This window comes from Pleurodeles waltl, chromosome 5 (genome assembly GCF_031143425.1).
Source record: "Pleurodeles waltl isolate 20211129_DDA chromosome 5, aPleWal1.hap1.20221129, whole genome shotgun sequence".
In the NCBI taxonomy this organism is placed as follows: domain Eukaryota; kingdom Metazoa; phylum Chordata; class Amphibia; order Caudata; family Salamandridae; genus Pleurodeles; species Pleurodeles waltl.
The window spans coordinates 477,807,965-477,835,724 of NC_090444.1; the positions used below are offsets into that span (position 1 = coordinate 477,807,965).

Below are 27,760 nucleotides of genomic sequence, written 5' to 3' on the forward strand. Positions count from 1 at the left end.
TCAGCCTTGATAAAGTCCGTAATAGGACAAAACACGTGTCGGCTGAATTTTCTAACTAGGCTGAATTTCATAACTACAAGCAGGACTATTCCTGGCTGAATTCCACAACTAGACTCAACTCCATAACTACTGGCACGATTATTACTTGATGGACTCACCATGGACCCATTGTTTGTTTTTGTTTTGAATTTTGTGTAAATAAGTGCATTAGGAGGTTCATGTTCTAATTGTTGAATAAGGTGTTGAAACGGGTTGTTTTCTATACCAATTGTTTTCAACGGTTTTGTAATTTAGCTATTTGGTCTTAATGGATTGTAGTTTTTAATGTGTATGTATACATCTATTAAAAGATTGTTTATACTTATTTGCCACATACAAGCCATTGTACAAGTTCCTCTCAGGATTGTTGTTTTATAATTGAATGAACTATAGTCTTTTGTGAATACATTATATTTGACAGCAAATTACTTATCTTTGTAGTGTACAGGAGTTGCTCTATAAAGTACAGTGTAACGTTCTGTACTTCAATCCTTAATGATTCCTTTTATGCATAATTTCACTTAAAATAAATTTGACAACAAATGGACACGTCATTTTCCAGTGTTTATTTCAGCAAATATCGGTAAATAAAATAATCGTAAATGTTACAAAATTAAATACATTAAAAAAAACAAAAAACCTTGCCAGTGTACAGGAACCTCACAAAGTCTCTTAAAAACATTAAAATATATTCAGAGCACCCGTAATATAAAAATGATATACGAGTGTTGGCTGATTTTGAGCCTTGAGCAACATTCTGTCAAAGTTGAACCCTTGTGCCTTTTTCTTGTAAAAATTTTACTAGAACGTCTTCCAAGTGTGCATGTATGATATGGTGTTAATCGATTGCAAAAATAACTATACATTCATCAAATAAACAAATAGGTACATGTCTAGAAATAAAGCAGTTGCCATTGACTATTGTGCACTGGCTTCAAGTCATTGCACAACTATTTTGCCTATTTGCTGGACTATGTTATGCGGTCTTATATATTTCAGAGTTAAGTGCATTTTCAACAAGCAACATCAGAATTAGTTTAGCTAAACAACATATTGAGAAAAAGGCACAAGAGTAAATTCTCCGTGAAGATAGTAGCAATCAATTAAAAATGTTCTACTTTTGCATCTCTATGTTATACACGACAAAAAAAGTTTACCCACACTTTTCAGACTTTGATAAAAGGTACAGTACTTATATGTTTTGGCTGAACATTAAAAGAATGAATAGTCGAAGTATATAAGGCAGCTGATGTCTGTAGCATTAGCTCCCCCTCTGTTAAAAAACAGTCCTGACTGTGCTGTGATATATCTACTCCTATCAACATACACCCAAATATACATTAATCAGCGCAGTGGAATATGATACAATGGAATTTGGCAAATTATCAAACTAGCTAACTAGGACACCTGTATGTTAAGCCCTTTGACCTCCGGAATACACTTACTGTTTTCACTTAAATGGCTAATCCACCCATATCAATTTTTAAAACAATATAGCCGCTGGCAACACTTATCCTTGGAATCCTCCTCTTATTGCTCTCTTATAACCCTACATCAAATTACATATAGTGCATAAACGCTTCATTTTCCAATGGCTAGCTTCCAAGTGAAAGAGCACACACAAGCACACCCATGTAATAAATTAACTATGTACAAGTCCAAGACGTTTGACATACATTAGTAAATGGGTGCGCAAAACAACCACACAACAGCTGTTCAACCAGTTCTAATGAAGGAGAAAACATTTAGATTCCAGAACTGAATACGTCTTTCCAATTCGTCATGTATGACAGGGTCCCGGCAGGAGACGGATACGGCTATAAAACATTCACCACTTTTCTGTGCAATAGGCTGTCAGATTTCCACCACAGTCTTCATGTTAAAAAAAAAAACCCTGCTGCTCAAAATGAAACTTCGAAACTCTTAAGAAGCATCTCAGCGACAAAATGTAAATTTCTCTGTATGATGAAATCTTCTTGTATCTTAAGTTCCAGTTCCTTTTCAGCATATTTTAAAGAACACTAAATGAAGTTATGTAGCTTTCTTTTGTGGAGGGCTCAATTTCCGCATCCCCCTTATGCGATTAAGAAGCTCCTTGACAAATTCCTGAAAGAAAGAAGATTAATCAGTATTAATAAATTATATGAAATATGCAACTAAAACGATTCTTGTTCAATGAATTGTACTAAAACCACACGTGACATCAAAACATCCCTACAACACACGTGGATTGTACTATCTCTGTTTATTTTAAGCTCCCTTGAACCTAGGACTCTACATTCAAAAGCATTTCAATATCAAAACATATGTCTGCTGCCTTTGGTATCAGTACAGTTACCCACTTGTTACAAGGCTATACGATGCATAGGAGATTATGAAACTGAAAGCCATCAATTAGCAAACCTGAGAGAGTTTTGGGTCCACCCTTTTTAAATGTTTGTTTTCTTCAACAAGCCTGTTTCAACCATCGACTTGTATTTTGTCAATCATCTCTTCGCTCAGCTCTGTGAAGTATTCATTGCTTATCTAATCCTATTGCTGTTTAGGTATATCCTTCTGCCTCCAGTCATGTGCTTCCACTGAACTACAAAATGTACTACTTCACTACTCTTGCACTGTCTGCACCTACTCGCTCTTAACTGTGTTGCGCACTAACGCGCCAACACTGCACAAGTTAGCACTTAATCTCAGACTTATTAACTTTGCACGTTCTTAGAAAAATGCTCGTTAGAAAAGCCACAGATGAGTGTTGATCCAAAATCTCTTAAATTAATTGTTCAAGGAAGGATCAAAAGCATCTGAATACTGCACGACAGCTGAGCATGAATGACATTAAGATAGCTCCTTGTGACTCATTGTTGCAGATATGTTCCTAAATAGTCAATGTGAAAACGTCAAACTCACCCTCCCTCCATATTATGGCGTTGTTAGCATTTTTTTGCAAAGCTCACAGAAAGTCCTTTGTAGTACACTGGGGTGCACCAGCTAACCTGTGGGGTGTACAATCTAAACTGTGGAGTGCAACTTGATCTCTTGATTCATTTCGGACAAAAAACGGTTTTACAAATTAATGCTACTGGATTTTATCACGGTCAAGTTTTTAGTATTAGTGTATGTATGCACAGGACTTGGGTTCCATTCTCAATTCACTTATCGTTTTGCTGGCAGACCAAAGACCAAAATTCGTCAAAAAGCCCGTTACAGGAATTAATAAGCATGCACTGAGTAGCTCATGATGTTGATCTCACAATATCTTCTTGAGTCGAGTCACTCTGCACAATGTATCTTACAGATGCTCATGATAAATGGGGTTTTTAGTCTGGGACGGATTGAGAACAAAAAGTAGCCCTGTCAAATATGTTCAACAATCCCTGCTCTCTTCATCCTCTCATCTCTCTCCACAAGGCCTCACCCTCTTAACAGTACAGCTTGAGAAAGCTGGAGTTGGTGGCAGAGACGCCAGCAGTGGACCCCTGTCTTAAACGGCTTCCAATAGCTCCAGCTTATTGTGGAAATGCCTGGTGGGAAAAGCCGGCAGTCTGGCCTGCGTCTAGTAGAGGAGGAAGGTTGCACTCTTTGTTTAGTTTGAATATAGAGGAAGTACGGTCGCTGGAGAAAAAGGACTTTACTTGTGTGAAACACAAAACATAAAAAATATTTTTACAAAATCACGGGATCTTGGAGTGACACCGCCTTTATTTGATCTCTCAAATATTAGCATTATCATAAATAAAGAAATCTACTCAGCTGTGGCGCTGACTTTGGAACTGGAGCCTGAGTTTTAATCGCAGTTTTTGTCTCTTGACAAAAACTTTGTTTTTGGGAAAATCACTTCATCTATATGGGCTGTGGTCTCAAAATGTGGAATTCTCATTGTTAGATGTACACATAGCACATGTAACAAACATACATTCATTTTTATGGTCCACTGTTGGGAATGGGGTTTCTGGTCAGAGGTGGCTCCTCCGCTATGGCAGAGGAGCGTCACCCCCGCCAGCAGCAGATGCTGCATCTTCTTTAACAACGAAAGGATAATAAACTAGCTTCATTATCCTTTTGATGTTAACCCTCCACCTCCGCTCCACCTGTGGGCTGCACCCCCGCCCCCCCATGGCAGGAAGGGCAATTGCTTTCCCTTCCATCCCCGATCCCGCCAGTGACATCTGATGATGTCAGCATGCGACCACGTGCTGACCTCAGCGGTCACCTCCCATCGCGCTGAAAGCATGCTTCCAGCGCGATGCGGAAGAGAAATACTCAGCACTTCTCTTCTGCTCGGGAGGAGGGGGCAGGCAGAGGCATGAAAGGAAAGGTCTCAGCCTCAGCCTTTCCTTTCATGTCTCTGCAAGTATTTCTGCTGCCCAATCGCGATGCGATTGGGCAGCAGAAATGCCCACTAGACACCAGGGATTTTTTTTTTTTTTAATACTTACTCATAAGGGGAGCGGCCCCTTGGGCAAGGGCCGCTCCCCAGGGGACCAAATTATTATAAGCCCATTTCTGCCCCCAAGGGGAGCAGAAACCCCCTAGACACCAGGGCTAATTTTATTTGTATTTATATATATTTTTTATTATGCAGGGAGCGACCCCTTAGGCAAGGGCCGTTACCCAGGGGGGGGGGCAAAATTACTTTTAGGCCATTTCTGCCCCCCTTGGTGGCAGAGCGGCCTATTTTTATTGGGCCAACCTGTCCCCAAGGGGGGCATAAAGCACTAGACACCATGTATTGTTTTTTTTTAATATACTTACGAATAAGGGGAGTGGCTCCCTCCTTGGGCAAGAGCTGCTCCCCAGGGGGGCAGAAACCTCAACACCAGGGACATATATTTTTTTTGTTTACTTTATGTTTTTATGTATGGGCATAAGGGTCAAGGCAAGGGTCGCTCCCCTGGGAGAAAAATTGTAATTAGGCCAATTCAACCCCCCTTGAGGGCAGATCAGCTTAATTGTATTAGGCCAAGCTGCCCCAAGAGGGGAAGAAACCACTAGACAAGGGATTTTTATTTTTTTTGCATCAATTTCACACAAGGAGGAGCGACCCCTTAGGCAAGGCTCGTTCCCCTGGTGGTCACATTTATTTTAGGCCATTTCTGCCCCCTTGGGGGGGGGGGGGGGGGGGGGGGAGATCGGCCTATTTTTATTAGGCCGATCTGCCCCCAAAGGTGGCAGGTACCACTAGGAAGTTTATTTTTTTGCACCAATTTCACGCAAGGGTCGCTCCCCTGTGGGGGGAAATTTATTTTAGGCCATTTCTGCTCCCCTTGGGCACTTGCCCACCTACACAAATGAGGTATAATTTTTACCTGGAGACTGAGGGGGATGTTGGGTGGTAGGAAACTTGTCCCGGTGCGGTGATCCCACAGAGAAATGTGGGAAAAAATTTGATTTCTTTGATAATTGAGGATTGTTGAGGATTCTAGGTAAGAAAACATTGGGGGATTCACGCAAGTCACACCTCCCTGGATCCCTTCGGGTGTCTAGTTTTCAGAAATGTCCTGGTTTGATAGGTTTCCCTAGATGACTGACTAGCCCAGGGCCAAAAATGCAGGTACTTCCCTAGCCTCCTCTCCCACCTCCTGCAAAAACAGGTAGTTTAGTATTTGATAATTTTGATGTGTCCACAAAGTGTTTTGGGGCATTTCCTTTTGTGGGCACTAGTCCTACCCACACAAGTGAGGTACCAATTTTATCGGGAGACTTGGGGGAACACTGGGTGGAAGGACATTTGTGGCTACTCTCAGATTCCAAAACTTTCTGTCACTAAAATGTGAGGAAAAAGTGTTTTTTAGCCAAATTGTGAGGTTTGCAAAGGATTCTGGGTAACAGAACCTGTTGAGATCCCCATCTTGGATTCCCCTAGGTGTCTAGTTTTCAGAAATGCACAGGTTTGGTAGGTTTCCCTATGTGCCGGCTGAGCTAGAGGCCAAAATCTGCAGCTAGGCACTTTAAAATCTGATGTGTTTTTTGCAATGTAAAAATGTGATGTGTCCATGTTGCGTTTCCTGTCGTAAGTATTAGGTCTACCCACGCAAGTGAGGTACCATTTTAATCGGGAGACTTGTGGGAACAGAGAATAGCAAAACAAGTGTTACTGCCCTTTGTCTTTCTCTACATTTGTTCCTTCCAAATGTAAGACAGGGTGTAAAAAAAGATGCCTATTTGAGAAATGCCCTGTAATTCACATGCTAGTATGGGCACCCCGGATTTTAGAGATGTGCAAATAACCACTGCTTCTCAACACCTATTCTTGTGCTCATTTTGGAAGTACAGAGGTTTTCTTGATACCTATTTTTCACTCTTTATATTTCAGCAACGAATTGCTGTTTACCCAGTATAGAATGAAACCCCATTGAAAGGCGCAGCTCATTTATTGGCTCTAGGTATCTAGGGTTCTTGATGAACCTACAAGCCCTACATATCCCCACAACCAGAAGAGTCCAGTGGATGTAACTGTATATTGCTTTAAAAAAAGCAGACATCGCAGGAAAAAAGTTAGAATACAAAGTGGAGAAAATGACTGTTTTCTCACCTCAATTTCAATATGTTTATTTCAGCTGTTATTTTCTGTAGGAAACCCTTGTAGGAACTACACAAATTACCCCTTTGCTGAATTCAGAATCGTGTCTACTTTTCAGAAATGTTTATCTTTCTGGGGTCCAGCATTGGTTTCACACCCATTTCTGTCACTAACTGGAAGGAGGCTGAAAGCACAAAAAAATAAACTTTAAAAATGGGGTATGTCCCAGTAAAATGCCAAAACTGTGTTTAAAAATTGGGTTTTCTGATTCAAGTCTGCCTGTTCCTGAAAGCTAGGAAGATGGTGATGTTAGCACCGCTAACCCTTTGTTAATTCCATTTTTAGGGGGAAAAAAACACAAGCCTTTTTCTGCAGCCCTTTTGCCCATTTGTTTCAAAATAACAAAATTTTAGCTGTATTTGGACTGATTTCTTGGTCTCCTTCAGGGGAACCCACAAAGTCTGGGTACCTCTAGAATCCCTAGGATGTTGGAAAAAAGGACGCAAATTTGACGTGGGTAGCTTATGTGGACAAAACGTTATGAGGGCCTCAGAGCAAACCGCCCCAAATAGCCAAAAAAAGGCCTGGCACCTGAGGGAGAAAAGGCCTGGCAGCGAAGGGGCTAAATGGGGCAGGGCATTGTGGGTGACGGGGATGAGGGTAATGCATCCCCTCGGTGCGCATGTGTGTTTGACCAGTCGTCTCGGCACAGGCCCCAGTCTGCTTGGGTGCACCCTGGCTGGGTGCTCCCAGCTAATCCTTATGCTGCTCTGAGCAGCGTCAGGATTGGCTGCAGGGCAGACTGGGAGCCTGTGCTGCCTGCTGAGGAGACAGAGGAGTGGCAGTGTGGCGAGGCATGCAGGTAAGTTTTTTTTTTTCTTTATATTTTTTTATTATGAATATTCTCCCCCTGCATGCCGCCCTACCCCTTGTAACTCCTGCGAGCCGCAACTGTTTCTGGTGAGGTGGAGTTTACTGCCGACCCGTAGCTATGACCTCCCATAGTCCTGCCATGATGTGATAACCCAACAACATTGATGCATAGCTGCTGGGCGGATCTGGATAGCCTTAGAGGTCATAAATGCTGGAAGAGGTGTGCTATGATTCACTCCCTCCCACCCCCCGGACATGCCAAACTGCAACCATCCATCAAAGTGCATGCTGAGGAGAGGTTGCACTGATACTGACAATACGTTGAGTATATTGACTAGCACTGAATTTTTTTAGCTTTTGCCTCCTTCCGTAGAAGCGACTGTTCACCCTCCCTCACATGAGAGTCCAGTGTAGAAAGGATTGTACTTGACCCGGTTTGTAGAGCGGTAGTAGTACAGATGACAGCACACAAGTGGCAAACAAGCTTAGCCACCCCAATTGAGACCAAGTAGGCCCTGTGGCCCCCCAAACGGGGTCTGGCACATTTTGTGCTGATGCAGTGGCCATATTGAAATATTTCCTGAGGATTTAATTTTCACTAAATTTAGACTGTTCAGTTTTTAAAGACAAAGTTGTTTTTAGACTATATGCAGAGGACGCATTCCCGGTTGAATGTGTTGCGTTGCAGCCTTTGGAAAACGGTATGCTGCCACTATGGTTTTATGTGCAATGCCCAGGACTGGGAAAGTGGTCTGCCATCCAGAATGAGGGTAAGCATAGTGCATGCTGCATGATCCGCCCCCCACCGCTCAGTTACAGGACAGGTCCTGGACATCACATTGTGAGGGACAGGCTTAGGCTTGTGAGTACACAATACGCAGGTGTGATGCAAGAGCCAAAGTAATAGGAACGTATCAGATCTGCATGCAGAAAGGTACTGAGAGCAGGGCAACACACCTGTATACCACGAAGGGGACATTCCTAGACCAAACAAATTGGGAACTTTGAACAAATAGTTACACTTTCCAGTGATGTGTGACAGTTCTTCCATTGTGAAATCATGGTTGAAAGTGAGAAACAAACTTGAGAATGCTATTTTTTACAAGTATAACTCAATGTGCAACCTACTTTTTGAACCCTAAACAATATACTACAATAGTTTTGCCACCGATTAGGAAATACTAATCATAACCAATGGAAGATAAAGTCAACTCAAAAGCACAGCACAAATAATGGATCAAGACATGAGCAATGACCTAATGAAGGATCTCTGAATCGCACATCTCGGCTCAAGCTTACAGTTGGGCGGTGTAAAACATTTATTTGTTTGTAGTCTGTTCTCAAAATATCAGGCTAGTCAGTCACTGTTCCAATGATCTTCAGCTCAGATGGGTAAGGAGAATGGAATGGTATAAAATGAATCATTTTCACCACAGCAGATGAGCGGTTAGCGGGGTTTTGCTATCCACCACTTAAGATCCTGCACATGTGTGTATGTAAGTACACATGAAAGTGACATACTTCACAGTCCTAGCTACAAAAATTAATTGAGCTGTTTATAGAAGTGTAGAATTACCATCGAAAATTGTGAAAAAACAAAGCAAGTGTGAATAGCGAAATGAGGAAACACAGGAGATGGAAAGGAAGCAGGTATTACAAATAAGACGGGAAGAGCTTTAGTTGCATGGAGCACAAAGGTGGACGGGGGATTCACAGACGAAGGGCAAATAAAATGTGTGAGGCAGTGTCCCTGCAATAAGATCTTGTTGCAAGAGATGTGTTTAGTCCTAGTCATGGTCTGAAATTCTAAAGTTAAGGTCTGCTCAGGTTTATGCCCATATATATAGTGCCACGTCTGAGAGCTTCATGTCCAGTGGCCAGCAAATACGGCATTACTGCTAGCCATGCAACACTGCAGGTGCCTGCGCCTAAATGCTGAGTACACATAATGCATTTATTGTATGCAAGTGGTCATTTTGAGTGAGCACACAGACACTAGTTTGATGTATAAAAAGCCATGCTTTAACAGAAAGAGTGAATGTGCTCCAACACATGACCTTTTGCCACATATTATTCGGCTCAGGCATATACTCAAACAGTGGTAGTTAGACCTACATCAACTGGATGCTCAAATTCAGAGTTGGCCACAAACATTTGAAGAGAACTAATCTTGTATAGTTCCATAGAAACAAGCTAGTAAGCGGTGCAATCCTGTGGTTTCCTTGAGAATGGCAGGCGCTTGTAAATGTCTACTGTGGCATATGCTAGGTCCAGATAGTCTTAAACCAATCAGCTGGTTATAACTGTCTTCTTGAACATCTCTAGACAAAATAATAAAGCAGGGGATGGGGAGGTGAACAACCTTCTTCTAAAATTGTGCTGCTGTGTCCATTCTCTTGGACACCGTCTTATTCCTCAGGCCAGAGCCAACATGTTTTAACTGACATGGTCTAGAGAAGCTGGACACACTGAAACCTTCCTGCTCCTTTGAACACAAAAAAAATACAAAATCAGACACATACACTTCAGTTACAATGACCACAGCAGAAGAGGGGTGGTAGAGAGCAAAGAGGCGCACAAGGGCATAAAAGAGATGCAGGGACAGCTCTTCTGCTATGGGGGAGGAGCGTCAACCACTTCCTCACCACCCCCGTCAGCAGCAGCTGCAAAACTTTAACAGTATAAAAAAAACTATATTTATTATCTTTTTACTGTAAAAGGGGCAGTGCCACGGACTTGACGGAGACAGAGGGGTAGTGCACAACACTCCCTCAGTGCCCATGCATGTTTGGCCGTCCGTCTTGGGCCAGCCAAACATACATGCGCACTAGACTCTTTCCAACCCGGCAACATCTGTTGCGGGTTGGAGACAGCAGGCAGAGGCTCACACTCTGCCTCGGTGTTCCCTGGCTGGGCGCTACATCCAATCTAACTCTGCTTTCTTGCTGCCAGCTGCATGAAAGTAGCTTTAGGATTGGATGCAAGGCAGGGTGGGAGCCTGGGCCTGCAATGCAGGAACAGGTCGGAGCAGCGCGGCAAAAAAGTACTTTAAATTTTTTAAACTTTTTTTTGTTCCCCCCGCCACATGCCGCACCACTTGACGAAAGAAAATTTAGCACACATTTTTTAACCGGAAGTCTCGGTTGGCATTTGGTGAAATTATGGTATGAAACAGAGTTCTTGGCTGAGGAGATCTCAGAAAATACAAAGATGAAAAAATAAAAAAGAGAAAAATATTACAATTGAATAACGCGTGGTAGGATACTTTGTGCATCTGCATTATCAAGACAACTTTACATTAATTTGCCAACTTAACATTCATCCCAGTAGTGACTCTTTGGGGTCGCTATATAGTGCCCGGGTGACGTGCACTTACGGCAGATCGTGCACATTAATACTGCCAGAAAACTGTTTCATACACAAACCGTTCCAGTAAATGTCAGCACTTCGGGCGGTTTACGTGTTTGTATTGAGCTTTGAATTTCTTGCAGGTTGTGATAGGCCAACTCACACGCATAAACATTGCACACAAAATGACTGCAACTGCTGGTTGTAGATTGTATGGTAACTGCTGTTTGTCGTTCAAGACACTACAGTTATTCAATCACTATTAAAAAGAGTTCAACTACATTCCGTTAAGAAGCATAATGCCTATAACTAGTTTAATAAATTTACAAATCATCATGTAAGACGCGTTTACACGCATGAAAACCAAATCTATTAAAACTCCTAATTAGATTTACCAAATCACAGACGCAACGTATTTTAAAACTGCAATTTAGAAGATGCGGCACGATATATTAGATCACCATAATCTAATTACTATTCAAACAGCTTGACACCAAGACCGAGGGAAATAAATACGGCATTTTTAAAGTCACATTCTTACTTACTAAACAAAAACAGTGCATAGTGTACTACGGAGGCACGATCTTCCATGCATGACGCCTCTGCTCCTTTTCAGCATTCTATGGGTATGCCAGTCACCTTCTTATTAGTTATTCACACTTGAGATCTGGAACTTTCCTCAGTGTTTTTAGATTGTAGGCATGCCCTAAAAAGGAGATGACGAATACGGAGTCTGGGCCGAAACAGACAAATGTTGCTGTCTGCTACCAAAAACCTATTGTGAACGATAGAATACATACATTGGGCTTTGGGTCAGCTCCTGACTCATGATTGGACGGTGCTTTCTTCCCCATTCTTGTGCTAGTCCTGTTAAGAAACATTTAAGTCACTTTATGCTTTGTGTGCTGCTGATGTGCTGCATGAGAGACCTTGCTCAGTTACCCCAACCCACCTTCTTCTTTCTGCCCTCCCATCTTTTTAAATTGAAAAATAAGGTTCCCTCCTGCTGGATTTGTTGGCGATCGTCAGGGGCGTAGGAGACAGTAAATTTCTGGGGGGGACAGGGACAACCTTGAGGACTTTCAAGTGACCCTATACAAATCGCCCATTGTGTGAGATCACCCGGGTAAACAAATACAATCGCATAGTTTTTAAGTGAAATATTGAGAAAGGCATGCTTGTAGTCACAGTTTGCAAGTATGCCTTATTGTTATTTACATTCACAAAGTAATTGGACCAAATGCACAAAAAAATGTTTATAAATCTCGCATCTTCATGCACCAAGCAAACAAAGGTGGGACAAAAAAAGGACGAATAAACTAAATGTTCTTGGTGAGATTCCTAAACGTCAACATGCAATTGGCCTAATTAGAAATGATTATTTCTTGCTGTAGGTATCTATAATAAAATTATGAACTTGAATTTGAAAAGCCAAATAATTTCTTGCGCCGTTCACTGCGGAGGACAAATTGTTTTGCTATTGTCTGTAGGTCAATTGAGTCCATCATCTCTTTATGTATATTGCATATGGCAACATGATTCAGTCTTTTCTGGGACATAGTTGATCTTAGCCAAGTTTTCAGGCGGCGGAGACCACTGAAGCTTCTCTCAGCCTCATAAGAAGATACTGGAATAATTAAAAGAATCTGCAGTAGCTTCTCAACCTGTGAAAAGAAAGCTCCCTCTCTTGGAAGCATTTTTCGGAGTATGTCTGCCAGTTCTGGGACTGAAGAGTACTTGAACATACTTGATAATATAGTTAATTGAGCTTTGAGCAGCAAAGGGTCAATTTCTTTGTAGTGAGAAATAGAGTCCATGCCACTGCCTGTTAAAAGCACCTGTTCAAGTTTTTCATATCTTTGGATGCCTTCCTGGTCAAAACGCTGAGTGAGATGAACAGAAACTGTATCCAAAAGTTCAAAGTACGGAGGTCTATAGTAGTCCCCCACGGTTGCAGGATGAAAACTTTCTGCTGCTCCATCATCTATTCTTTTAGGGATTCGCCGCAGTCGTGGCACTTCAATGGCATTAAGATGGTACTTAGAAGTCATGTGGTTAGTGGAATGGATCAGACTGTTGAATGACTCATCATTACGAAGCTTCAGTATGGCACTTTTTGCTACATTCACAGCAGCCAGTAGCCCAGATATAGTTTGCTGGCGGCCTTGCATGGCAATATTCAAACATTCCAGAAGCTGCAGTATTTGGAGAGCAATCTGAAGACCTAGGACAGTTGTTCCTCTCTGAAAGTGTGCAAGCAAACCACGAGCACGAGCAGACACATCACCACTGGACTTGGATGTTGATAATTGTTCTAGGGTTTCCAGAATAGGTTCATAATTATCCATTACTTTTTGTACAGCTTTTACACGGACCGTCCAACGTGTTGGACACAGTGGCTTTATTTTTAACACATTTGTAGGGCCTTCAATGCTGTGCTGGATGAGGTCTGAAAATATTGTACGACATGTCAAAGACTGCCCAAACAGATTTCCAAGTTCTTGGACATAAAGCAGTGCATCTTCCATTATGGAACATTTATGTGCTGCAGCCTGCATAACCAGATTTGTACAATGTGCTCCACAGTGAACATAAAGAGCAAGAGGTTGTTCTTGGCGTATTAATGCTTGTGCACCATGGTATTTCCCTGCCATATTTGCTGCACCATCATATGTTTGTGCTCTCAACTTTGACAGAGAAAGACCATGACGGCATAAAACATCTTTAACAATTGTAGCAATTGCAGTACCAGTGGTATTATCAGCCTGATGCAGTCCAATAAAATGCTCATGAGGGTACAGATCTTGGTCAGTGTAACGGATACAAAAGCTTGCTTGTTCCTGACCAGATATATCCTGTGTGCCATCAACAATTACTGCATATGGATTGTCACCAATATTCTTACGAATCTGGTGCAAAACTGCATGGGATAATAACTGAAGGTCTTCGTTTTGGATGTCTGGGCTGAGATATTCTGCTCGATTTGCTGTAATCCACTGTTTCAAAGAAGGTACATCCTCTGCTCGTGCACTAAGAAGCTGACGGAAATTCCCATTGCTGTCATCATGACCTCGAAGTGCAAGGCCTTGCTTTGCCAGAAAAGCAATAGTATGAATGATTTTGTTAAGACAAAGCCAGGCTTCGTTTTGTTGTTGTTGGATTTGCTGTGATAACTGTTGATTGATTGGTTGGCACCCTCTATAATGTGCTAATTGATTCAGTGCATAAGAATGAGCATAACTGCTCTGGTGCTTTTTGAACCTTTCTATGGCCTTCTTCCAGTTGGTATAACCAGTGCTGCAGAATGCTTCCTCTGCGTTCTTGGAAAGCTCTGTTAATTTCAGCAACTTAGCTTTTGCACAGTGAAAGCACAGTACTCCTGCCACTCTGTCGCTGTAATGTAGCCAGGGAAAATCCTGGAACCACCTTCCCTGAAAATGCAGAATACGTTTGTTCTTAGTCTGTGACTGTGTTTCAATGAGTTGAACAGGCATGGTGCTCTCAGACAGTTGGTTTGGTGTCACTGTGCTTCCAAGTGTTTCCTCATTATCCCGAGGACTGGTTGCTGTTGTAGAAGAACTGTTGCTTGATTCATCTGAGGAAGTGACAGCTTCACAAAATGTTCCTGGGACTGGGGCGTAATCACTTGATATTTCGAAATCAGCCACCCTAACTCCATATTGAATTGCAGACTGCAGATCCGGCATATCATTGCAATGAATTGTATTCGTTTCTGAGTTGTCTGAAAATAGGGTCACTTCACTTGGCTGTTTCTTTACAAAGAATTTCCGGATATCCATTCTAGGAAAAAAACAAAAAAGATAAGTTTGTAGCAGTTGCAATTTTGGAACATACAGATTAATTAACTGCAGTTTAAAAGTTGCAAACAGACTTGTGTGTATCCGCATATGTAATTAACATAGGAAGTGTTAGAAGCAAAACTTGCCTCCAGCATAAGGATCCTCTCCCAGTGTTGTGCAACAGTGAGTGGAAGTGATGCTAGCATGTGCAAAGGCTTCCTAGAAGGTCTATCCAGCTGCTTTAAAACACCGTTAGGTTTCCACAGCAACTCTACTTGGCAATTTACCTGACTAGAATGTTTCAGCAATTCATATAACACTCCAGCATATACTTAACAGTGGCAGGGAACTTAGCTGAAAAAGTTCCTTAAGCTGAAGATGACAGATAATGCGATCAAGCAGGTCTCCAAAAGTGAAGTATTTTTGTACTTGTGGCAAAAAGGAATCTACTGGGGAACATCATATGACATTGTAAGGCGTTTGATTTTGGTCACAGTAATACAAGTATAGTGCTACAGAATTGTTCTGTACACAGCATACAAAGAGAAAATGCACAAATGTTGAGATGCTGAAAAAGGAAGCGCATTATCATAATTTGACTAAAAAAGTATCCAAATAGGTTGGGTACAAATTATTCATGTTTTACACTAGACAACTCAATAGTGCACTTACTTATTGGAAGCGGTAGTAGTAGCAGTGGCCCTTTTTGCAATTATCTTGATCCACTCACTGACTGTAGGTTGTTGGTCTGGCTGAATGCTGCGTTCTGGTGGCGTGCGGTGCTGTGTTTCCTTCTGCTCAGGGACTCTGGAGACTTACCACCAGGTAATAGCTCAGGTGAGCCAGAGCTGAGTCTGTGGACTTGGAGTTGGAAGAGGCGCTGGTTACTCAAGGGAGGCACAAAGACGGTCCTGCTCAGATATTAAATTGTGGCACATTTCAGAAAAGAAGGCCAACCACAGGCGCATGCGCAGTGGGCACAAAGCTAGCATTTGCCCTTGGGTGGTGGGAGCCTGAGTGGAGGAGGGGGTACCCAAGGTAAGTATCCTGACGGGCAGGCAGGCCCCCTGCACAAAGTTTGCACCTAAAAGGGCTGCAGGGGGAGCTCTCCCATATGGAGGGACCTACCTCATGGCCACATAGCCAGAGTGGTGGATCCAGGCCAGGAACTCACCGTTGGGGCCAGTCATTACCTCCTCCAAAGTTACTGAGGTGACTGCAGATGAGATTTTGAAAGTATGCTTTGTGTCATATTTTTATGTATTTTAAGATGGGATGCAGGGATGCGGAATTCCTATCACCCAATGCTGAGGACATACTGTTTGGGGTCAAGGGCAACAAGTTTTCATATTTATTTTGTCCTTGGGACAAGTAGGCCCAAACCCCTGCAGCACAAATGCTTTGACTGCCAGTTTACAAAGATGGGAACTGTCTGCAGTGGATGTAATATTTGTATCCATATGTTAATGCTGTTCACACTTGTATTTATGGTTCATTAATGAAAAGCCTTCATTATAAGGGTGAGTGCTGTAAATAAACGTTTTAAGGTCACGTTGCACTAATGACAGTGGTTCCAGTAAAAAACATGAGTGTATACACATGTTTGAAAAGCTTAATAATATGAGGCTAAGTATAATGCTCCCAGAATGCTCTGTGATTATATGCAAAATGTTGGCAGAAGTTTGTAAGCAAGAGTGATGATTTTTTGCTTTCAAAATAAAATGTTCGGAAAAAATGCAAGTAGGGAAAAAAACGCTTCGCTACAATGATATTTTAGGTGTTATTTCTTTGAAGCGTCACTGAGTAAAATGTGTTGATGCATGCTAGTATTTAAAAAAATATATTTCTAATAGAAAATGCGTGTAACAATTTTCAACAACATTTTGGGAACCATGAAAATCAACAAGCACTGGCAAAGCCAACCAATCTGACACTTTTTGTGAGTCTTTTGGTTTTGTCAATGCATGGCTTTTTTTGACATACCTTTTGTAACACTTTATTGTTGTAGGAGCTGCTAGGCCCTCACCATTGTAAAAACAGTGGCAAACAGAAAGAAAAAAGGTTTTGGTCTCAAAAAGCACACACTGTCACCAATTATTAATAGTCTCAAAAGGGCACCCATGGTATACGTCTTTGAATTTGTGGCTTTCATGAATTCACAAGAGCTGACAGAAGTAGACCAGGAAATCGTACTCCTAGAAAATATTTGTGAACTGTATTTCAGCACGAGCAAATATACATGTGTAGATTTGCTCATGTGAAAATCTATTGAGCATTTACAAGTTCACTTTCCCTCCATCTATTTTTTCCCAAACCTGGAAGAATTTCTACTATTGCCATTGTCAGGAGTAAATTTCCAACCTTTCTCATTATGGGAAAGGATTAGAGAAGAGCTGGTGAAAATACTTAAAAACATGCAAGTTAGTAGGTTTGCAGACTACATGGCACCAAAGGGACAAGTAGATTTTTTTACAGGGCAAGTAGATTTAAGAAGCAACCTGTCCCATGGACAAGTAGATATTTTATTTAATTCCACACCCCTGGGGTGAGATCATGATTGGTGGGGCAATTCAGCTTACCTTTCTTGCCTGAGCAGGACACCAAGGTCACAGAACCCTCCAAAGTGTGCTGGCAGGGATCGGTGGCAACATCCAGGATCGCGAGAGTTGCAAATGATCACTGGCATCTGGTCCCTAGGGCCAACCACTAGCGCATGCACAGTGGGCACAAAGCTAGCATTTGCCTTTGATGAAGAGTAGGTTTTAGGGTACAGGACGGGGAGGTCACGTAGTTTTTAGGACAGGGCCAGGTAGGTTTTAGAGTTCAGGGTGGGGGCGAGGTAATTTTTAGAACAGGCCTGGGTAGGTTTTAGAGTACGACAGGGCGCCGGGAAGTTTTTAGGACAGGGTGGGTTAGATTTTAGGGTTCAGGGCAGGGGGTCAGGGTAGTTTTTAGGGCAGTGCAGGGTAGGTTTTTGGGTACAGGACGGGGAGGTCAGGTAGTTTTTAGGGCAGAGCGGGGTAGGTTTTAGGGTTCAGGGTCGGGGTAAGTTTTAGAACAGGGCGGGGTAGGTTTTACGATACAGGGTGGGGTCGGGTAGTTTTAGGGTACAGGACGGGGAGATCAGGTAGTTTATAGGACAGGGCGGGCTAGGTTTTAGGGTTCAGGGCAAGGGCAGTGGGTCAGGTAGTTTTTAGGACAGGGCGGGTAGGTTTTAGGGTTCAGAGTGGGGCGGGGCTCAGGGTAGATTTTAGGAAAGGGTAGAGTAGGTTTTAGGATTCAGGGTGGGGTCGGGGGTTTGGGTAGTTTTTAGGACGGGCAGAGTTTTTTAGGACGGGCAGAGCAGGTTTTAGAATTCAGGGCAGGGGCGTCTGGTAGTTTTTAGGACAGTGCAGGGTAGGTTTTAGGGTTCAGGGCAGGGGTGGGGGTCAGGGAAGTTTTTAGGACAGTGCAGGGTAGGTTTTAGGGTACAGGACGGGGAGATCAGGTAGTTTATAGGACAGGACGGGCTAGGTTTTAGGGTTCAGGGCAAGGGCAGGGGGTCAGGTAGTTTTTAGGACAGGGTGCGTAGGTTTTAGGGTTCAGGGTGGGGGCTGGGTCAGGGTAGTTTTTAGGAAAGGGTAGAGTAGGTTTTAAGATTCTGGGTGGGGTCGGGGGTTCGGGTAGTTTTTAGGACAGGCAGAGGTTTTTATTTTTAGGACAGGCAGAGCAGGTTTTAGAATTCAGGGCAGGGGCGTCTAGTAGTTTTTAGGACAGTGCAGGGTAGGTTTTAGGGTTCAGGGCAGGGGTGGGGTCAGGGAAGTTTTTAGGACAGTGCAGGGTGCGTTTTAAGGTACAGGACGGGGAGGTCGGGTAGTTTTTAGGACAGGGCGGGGTAGGTTTTAGGGTTTAGGGCATGGGCAGGGGGTAAGGTAGTTTTTAGGACAGGGCAGGGTAGGTTGTAGGGTTCAGGGAAGGGGCGGAGGAGTCATGGTAGTTTTTAGGACAGTGCAGGGTAGGTTTTGGGATTTAGGGTGGAGTATGGTATCGGGGTAGTTTTTAGTACAGGGCAGGGTTACTTTTAGGGCTCAGGGCGGGGGGCTTTAGAGCTCAGGGTAGGGGGGAAAGGGGAGTTTTAAGTGCTTGGGCGGGGTGGAGTATGGTATCAGGTGTAAGAGGGCAGGGTGGGAAGAATTTACCATGCATGTTCCTTTACCAAACATGCTTTTACAACGAAATTCACTGTTAAGGCTTGCATGGTAATGGTGTGCATGGTAAAAGCATGCATGATAAAGACGTGGCCGTTGTTGAGAACACGTTGTTAAGGCATGCGTGATGTACACGTGTTGTTCCATCATACATCCCTCATACCAGTGTAGGGTGTCAGAGCACTTTACATCACACAGACATTACACAGAGACAATCATCATATGTGTGTAACTCAGTCTATAGGACATGTTACATAAGACAGGACTACAAGGTGTGGGAGTCACAGGCCATCCATACTGGTAGCAGGTATAGTTTAAGAGTACCCTGTCTGGAGAAGCACAGGCTCAGAATTTAAAACATAACGCCATGGTTGGGGGTTCTCTTTAATAATAAGAACTGATTTTCACTGAAATTAACCCCTTTTGCAACATTAAGTTAATGAAAAAATGGGGAACAACCATAACGTTCTAATCTATACATCGCAGTTTGTATGCATCTCTTTGCGCTAGTACTATTTTATGATGACTCAAAACTTCCACTAGACAAAACTTCAATCTCTCTCCAGGAAGACCATTAATCACCGGATTGAGATTTTTATTGTTGCCTGAAAACTGTCTGGGGCAAGGAACACCCAGCAGGTGCTTTCAAAGCCACTTTCAAGCACCAAGTCACCTCAGGGGACAATAATTAGCACTGTGGCAGTCGGAGACCCTGGTGAAAGGGAGACAGAGGGCGACAGAAACAGGGCCCTAACAGACATTGTCACACAAGCGCGCTAAAACCTGCCCTGCTCATATCTTACAGTGAACCAACAATACTGTATAAAAAAGGGAGATGCTCGGCAACACAGCACTTTATTTAAAAAGTAAGGGAAATACTTTATTTAATTACCCAAACCTCCTTACCTTATTTAAATCTTGCTGCTATCTTCAGGCTAGAGGGCGGCAGGAACGGATTTCAGACAGCAATCAACAAAGGGCCTCTCTCTCCCTTTGTTTTCAGAAGTGCAGGCTCCAGGCAGCTGTGGGCTGTTGGCGGCAAGGTGTGAAAGAACTCCTCCTGTGCTTGCAGCACAACAAAAGGGCAGAGGGAGAGTGGCCTTTGTGACGTCACCCTCATGATCAGATTGGTCGCAGGTAGCTGGAAGCAGGTCACAGGTCAAGTGCAGGGCCAGTATAGGTCGCGCTTTCGCACGCTCATGGCCCTGCAAATCAGATCATAGAAGGGGAAATCCTTTGTCCCCTCGTCCCCCCCACCCTTGTCCTCCATGTCCCCCCCACTCCAAAATCTGGGGGGGATATATCCCCCGCGTCCCCCACACTTCCTACGCCCATGGTGATCGTGATGATCAATTGTCTGGCCCTTTCTTCGCTTCAATCTTTTCTTTTGGACACAGGCCAGCTTGTCCAATTGCCCTCACCTCGAATCCTTTACGATGCAATGTACCATATTTTATAGCTCCCCTGCCCAAAATTAAGTCTCAAAGTAGTGTAAATATGCTGATACGCAGCCGCTGCTAAAAAAATAAATAAATAAAAATATATCAATGGAGACATGTTTGTTACGTTCAAATGGTGCCTCGTCACACTGCTCAACTGGATGAAAGGCATTTTTTTTTAAAGGCATCTCTGTTAAATTGGAAGTGCCGTTCTTTTTTTGGGGGTGGAGGAGGTGGTTAAGGACTTTCTCTATTCTCACAGCTGGCAACCCTCTGAATTGGGTCAACTGCCATCCCCAATTCCACAGTTAGAAACATGGGGTTCAAATTTGACACCAATCTCACCTTCCTACCTCAAATTGACTTGTTTCTTCCAACTGACGTTTTTTTAAAGGAGATTCTCCCTTTGGTGACCAACTTCACTGGAAGGACCTTTTTCCTACAGAAGACCTCCTAAAAATGTTAAAATATCATGACTTCAGCAACTAACCACTTTTTAAAGTTGTATGTTACCAAAGTGCTGGGACGCCTCTACGGAGGCAGCTGTATGCTATTTAAATGTTTATTTCATTAATTCATTCATTCCTGCTCCTCAGGGCGCACCTGCTCTTCTTTACAAAGCAGAACAAACAAGGATTGCAGCGAGCTCATAGACAACGCACTATCTCTATTAGTACCGAATCATAGCAACCAAGTAAAATACAATAATATTATTAATAAGTTACAGTAAGCGTATTCAGGGCAAAATGCACAAAGGCCTAAAGCCTGAAGCTAAAGCGCAAAGAATACGTAAAACTAACCACACTACACCCTCCCCTTGTCGGTAGCAAGTGATTCCAAGAATATAAAAGGATGCCCTAAATATAAACAATACCTAAAACAAGTATTTCGACAAGGTGAGAAGACAGCAAAGTCATAAATTTAGATAACGTGGCCATAAAACCAAATGCAATATAGTGTCAATTTTGTAAAAATCCAATCGTCAGATAGAAGCAATAGAACGCAGGAGTTCCTCCACTTCGATATATGTCAATATCGGAAGATCCACGCCACAAAGTACCATGGAGCAGGTGTGATCCAAAGCCCCAAAACCATTCAGGGCGGCACCCCGTGTAGGGCCTATGAAAGAGACAATACCATCTTCCTCCAGGAAGGGAATCTCAAACTGCCTCACGAAGCAAGCGCATCCGTAGTGCACAAGTCTGGGAATGAGCCCTAATCGGGAACATCAACAGATCAGTATCGACCATTGGAGGGCGCTGCAATGAGAGACAGAGAGCCAGTGCATGTTCAAACGAGCACCAAAGGCATCGAAACACGGGTTGCACACAATCCAAAACCGGTCTGAATGACAGAGACCAGTCGCACTCCAAATGTCCCAGAAGTGTTGCTCCAAAATGCTGCATCATGCGTTCACGACACAGCTGCGCTGATGGGAGCAGCAGTACAGGATCTCGTCGTGACGGGACAGCCATTGCGAAAAAATAGCAATAACAGCAAGACCCCAGCCAATAAAGCCAAAGTAATCGGGAAACCCCCAAAAATGCTTCCGAAAATAGAATGTATAGCCGAAGGTATCAAACCGAATATGGAAGAGAAGGTATGAGCAAAACCAACACCAACGACTTTGAAAAAATGTGCAATACCAGCAGTGCTGGATGCATTAAATATACGTCCCACAAGTTCACCGAAGTGATTCGGAAAGTTAGTATTCAAAAGGGACTGTATCTCCGCCGATGACCTTGCCACCTGAAGTGCGTAGGTCTCGCTAGCAGATGTAAGGGCCACATGCTTTTGAAACAATAAAGCTTTTAGCCGACTCAACTTGTCGAAATCAACCTTGGAAGTAGCAATATGAGGCCAGATGTCTGCTACCTCCCTAAATTGAGTGGGGGGAAACAACACATTCCCGCAGCACGTAACGGCCTTGTTGACAACGACGATGTAAACTATTCCGGCACGCATGCCACAGCAGCGTTCGCTGTTAAGAACAATGTAACTGCCATTAGAAAGCACCTGGAAAGTGTTTTTAATAACCGGGACTGGAACTCCCTTCAGATAACAAGCTAAGTTAGCAATCGAAGCGTTACACGCCCCGTGCAAGGACAGCTGTTTACAAACCATTGAATGGCTGACAGAAGCTTCGCATTCGCTGCAGCTAAGAAAAACCTCCCTCAAACCATTAACGCATCTGTACTGAAAGGGAAGGTCCCACACCTCGTGTATGTAACTGTCTCCCAACAGTTCATATCTACCTACCGGAATATGCTTCAAACACGAAGTAAATTGCAAAGTAGAGATAGGCAAATTAATAACCCCATGGATCAACCATTCAGCTGACGGAATCTCAGCTACCGTGAAAGGCAGTTTCTCTAATTTTTCAATATTTAACATAACATATGTCGCTTCCTTTTTAGCCATCAGTTGTTGTTGACGAGTCAAATTAAAAGAGATAAAGATCTCCTTGGCACGAACGTGCTGCCATGGAACGCGACCCGCCTTCAAGGTCTGAAGAGTCCAACCCAGCTGCATGATGGATCGTGTCTGACTCTGCCCATGATATAAAGAAGACATGTCCGATTTAATAATGTCTATAGCAGAGGACACAATGCTGTCAATCGTGTAAACACGTTCAGAAAGGGTATGCATGCCATTATCAACAACAGACAAAGTTTGCATCAGATTTGCTTGATCAATCTGCCTCAACCGGGCTGCAGCCTCTTGTTGTGAAAGCTTACAAATCTCATTATAAACCTCGTATAAGAACCTTTTCTTCCGTGGTACTCTGGGACCTGACAAAAAATCTTGTAAATCAGTATTATTAGACAGTAACATGAGATGTGACTTAACTGCATCCAGCGTGGAGAACTTCAACCATTGCTGACAAAGCTTCCCCACACTGTATGTAGTTATAATATCAGCATGTTCTGGTGAAACGTAACGAGGGTCTGCCCTACTAGTCCTGAACCCCCCTGAAGAGGTGACAAAACGTTGATGACACATATTAGTGTCTACAGGCCATAATAACCACCCGCCTGGATGTAACGATGAAGTGTTAAGTGTACCATTCTGGACCCAATGTGTAAAGTCACTGAAAGTAGCATTCACATAGTGTTGCCAATTTGTTAATTTAGAAGGGACAGGTATACTAGGCAAAGTTAACTCCTTAATCGTCGCTAAGCCCAAACAGCTAGTCTGTTGTACTGTGTCATTGAGGAAAATCATCTGCACAGGGATAATACATGCTCTAAACAATGTGTCCCTGCCTCGCATTTGCCAATTTTTCGTACCCCAAACACTTTTCAAGTCAACAGTTTTGAACCAGTATTCATATCCCTCGACCGACAATTTAGATACAAACAAATTAGAATACAGTAATTTAGTATCGGTCAATAACATTTGCTTATTAGAATACGGTGTAACTTTAAAATAGTAGGACCTAGCATTACGTGGATCATGCCCAGTAAAATATGCAAATTTGTCATAATACGTTTTTGAACTCCCTTGTGGAGGAGTCGAGCAATGTTCCCATTGCACATAATTAAACATGGACTTAGGGCTACTAGCTTTATGAATAAAGTGGTGTCCATAATAGTTGTAACAAAACATGCTTACCAGTTTAGAGATAATCATGGTGACATCTTCATCGTCATAGACAGTATAATATTGCAAATCCGTTAGCATAGAATCTACTGTCTTCACATCCCAATCATCAGAAACAATGCCAGGTATAACAATATCATTCATTGATAATTTGAGGACATACGGTATTTGAATCAATTTAGTGGGACCATATATATCAAACATTACTTTATCCCACACAATTCCATCCGGAACTGGTATAGCAGAAATGTTCACTGTGGACAAGTCTCTTCGAACCATATGAGACGAAAAATGTGGTTTCAACACAGTCTCCACGTGCTCAATGTCAGATCGATCAGGAAGAAAATGACCATGGATTATCAGAAAAAAAGTAACCACAAATCCCAACCATAATAAAATAGTCATCACGGCCAAAAACAGCCAAAAATAGTTCCAAGGAAAAACAAAATATGTTCGTTTAAGCCATCCCAGCAGCCGTCGTGGACCGTGGACAGAAGACATCGAAGACGAGGAGCCGGACCCATCATTATCAGCGTCGTTGAAGCAGCCTGAAGCAGTTCTAGCAAAAGGTGCAACTCTGAACGAAGAAGCAGACGGAGGCTCCTGCCGTGGCACGCTATAAACCACATGTTCAGAAACATCAGTAGAACGTACAGCAATTTGATCACAAGATTCCATATTAATCGCCGTCGGTGGAACGATCGCAAGATCATCATCCACCCTCCCCAAGCTCGGAGAGGAAACAGTGTCGGTGAAAATCACCTGCAGCGGGACCTCATCCCCAGTAGTGAGAGGGATTCCGGAACTACTGGGTGTCCCTCTTGGTCTGCTGTGCAGAATCGGCCACATGTTGTAACTTGACATTATCAATGGAAACAAAGCGATTTCCTTTGGCCCCTCGCAGCGGCGGTAAAATCACAGTTCTCGTGCCGCTTACCCCTAACACAGGGACAGGTTCTCGATAAGAAGGACCAAATTCTTTTTTAACTGCGACCTTTTCACGCACCAGATCCCCAATCCTGGGTATCCAACCAGTAGGTGTTACTGGCTCATCCTTAATTCCTGAGGAGGCAGCATTGGCAGAAGAGTTATCTTCACGGAATTGTTGTAAATCCTGCAAAACAGTGACACGATCATTTATGTCAAAGGGCGTATCTGCCGCCTCCACACCAGGACCATCTAGATCAGGAACATACATTCGTGTTCCAAACAGGCACTCATATGAAGTACGACCCCCCAGTGACCTTCTAGGCAAGTTATTAAGTGCTCTCTGTACTCCATATAGGTGGGCTAGCCAACCACGACCCGTACCTATAACTCTGGCCATTAAGGACGGCTTTAAATCACGATTTAAACGCTCCACGACAGAATTTCCCTCGGGATGAAATGGAGACGAGAATTGGAGTTGGACCCCCAACGAAGCCATGGTGTCCCTGAATGCCTTAGAGGCAAAAGCAGGGCCCTGGTCCGAATGAAAAGCCGCAACTGCAAATATATCGACAAAGATGCACAAATCTTTAATAACAGTGCGAGCGTCAGCCGAGCGTTGTGGCCATACCCATACAAATCTGGAGCACGAATCTACAGCAACCAATATATATTTGTATGCACTATCTGGTGTCAGCGGACCACAATGATCCAAGTACACACACTGTAATGGTTTGTTTGAAATCAGAAGGGGCGTCTGCTGCGGGCGTCTAGCCGACGATGTCTTAATTTGTTGACAAATGTCACAACAAAGGACATACTGTTTCGTCTCTTTATAGAGACCAGGCCACCAGTAACGAGCCTGTAAAAGTGAAATTGTGGCAGCCACCCCAGCATGTGCAGAAGCCACCCCCTCATGTGCTGCAGAAATCAATCGAGATCTCTCAATTTTATTGGGAATTTCACGTACACCAATGCCTGGAATTGTAACAGTAGCATTTAGCGCACCATTCAAGCAGTAACTATATTTTGAAGGAAATCCTTTAGGAAAAGGCGTGCCATCAGCAGTAGCTTTTATGGCAGCCGATATTTCTGTGTCTGGTTTTGAACTCGAACGAGTCACTGCGGCCACAGTGGCGACAGCCACTGCCGATTTCGCGGCTTCATCAGCCAAAGTATTCCCAGCAACGTGTATTCCAACGCGCTGGTGTCCAAGTGTATGCACAACATGGACATTAGGAAGCGTTTCCTTTAGATCCGCAACCTTACCCCATAACATTTTATGCTTAATGGCGTTGCCTTTAGAATCTCTGAACCCATTCATCTTCCAATAGTGTAAATATTCATTGAAAGACTGCACACAGTAGTAGGAGTCACAGACCAGCAAGGTTAAAAGTGCCGGATCCGCATGCTCCAACGCTAACAATAGAGCTTTGAGCTCAGCCAGCTGTGCCGTGCAATCTCCCAAGGTTTTAGTATAAGTATGTCGGGGGCAGAACACTTCCCCCTCCATAGTGCCGCTCACCACCGCACATGCAGCAGAATACTGTTGTTTAGTCCCAACCGCCGGTTGCGCAGAGCCATCGGTATACATGACCACTTCATATTGGTCAATAGGCAATGTACCAGCAGGAACAGGGTATTCTATTTCGTATTGAAGAAATTCTTGAGTCTGCAGTTTAGGGTCAAATACATAATCTACATCAGTGGCTGTCAAAGACGTAGCCCATTGTATCCATCGCAGGTGTAGAGCCCTTGAATTAGGAACACTCGCTTTGGTAACAGCCTCTAAGGCCGGAACCGGGGAAACGACAACAATGCGTTGACCTTGGGCCAGCAGTCTTTCTTTAATACCAGCCATCTGTACTGCAGTGAGAATTTTCTCAGTTTGTGCAAAACGTTGCTCTGCAGCAGAATACAAGTGAGATTTGTATGCAATCGGGACAGTCTCCCCTTCATTAAAGGTGACATAAGTAAACCCAACAGCCCCAGGTATTACCCTGATCACTAAATGTGTCTTATTGTCCCGAGTGTGTAAGTGTTTAACTGCTAAAAGATCACTCTGCAATTCTCGCAGAATGTGTGTATGTTCAATCGTCCAAAGTTTACTCGAAAAATCCGGGCGAATCAACTCGTATAAGGGTTTTATACGCGTTGCATAATCAGGAATGTAAGTTCTGCCAAAATTCAGAAACCCCAACAATGACTGGAGCTTCCGAACCGTATTAGGAGGCTGCAATAAAGCACATTTCTCCAAAAAATGTGGCGCTAAGCTCTTGCCCTCACTCGACAACTCATATCCCAGAAAAATGACGCTGAGGAAAGCAATCTTTGATTTCTTAAAATTGAATTTATAGCCAATATCAGCAAATCCCACAACAATGCGCGATACACGCCTTAGATGTTGCAGAATCTCATCATCTGTCAGATATATGTCATCAACATATGATAATGCTTCAGGGTCGAACTCATGCAGCATTTCAGTTACACGAGCCGAAAACAGTCCTGGGCTATTCTTATACCCCTGAGGCAAACGACAACATTTTTTCTGAGAGCCAAACGCACTGAAACAGGTATAGTCCCGACTCTCGGGCGCTATATTCTGGCAGAAAAATCCATTCGAGATATCCAATGTTGTTTTGTATTTTTTACGCACTATATTATTCATAAGCGCTGCGCTATGTGAATTCTGTATTGCATATGTGCGTGTATGACTATTCAAATGTCGGTAATCCACCACTATCCTATATGAATGGTCCGGTTTAGCAACCGGAAACAAGGGATTATTCATCGGCGAGACACAGGGCTCAATAACACCCTGATACTCCAATTCTGTAAGAATTTTCCTAACCGATGCCCTAGCTTCAAATTTGATAGGATATTGCGGTTGTGGCTGAGGTTCGCCTTTTATCGGTATTACATGATAAGGTGATTGTCTGTCCCACCCCACGTTATTTCTATACAAGGCGGGAGCCTGTGCTAGAGCCCATGATTTACTATAGGACTCCGCGAGTTCTCTCGGAACAA

General features: G+C 43.2%; 1 protein-coding gene across 1 annotated transcript in view; it reads right to left on the bottom strand.

Moving 5' to 3' along the window:
* Positions 1-590: 590 nt before the first annotated feature.
* PPP1R14C (protein phosphatase 1 regulatory inhibitor subunit 14C) overlaps positions 591-27,760 on the bottom strand; it is a 292,882-nt gene continuing 265,712 nt past the window's right edge. The window contains exon 4 of the mRNA XM_069234297.1: positions 591-2,145. Within this exon, the coding sequence (XP_069090398.1) occupies positions 2,071-2,145 (75 nt within the window). The 3' untranslated portion in view covers positions 591-2,070. The remainder of the gene's footprint in view (positions 2,146-27,760) is intronic.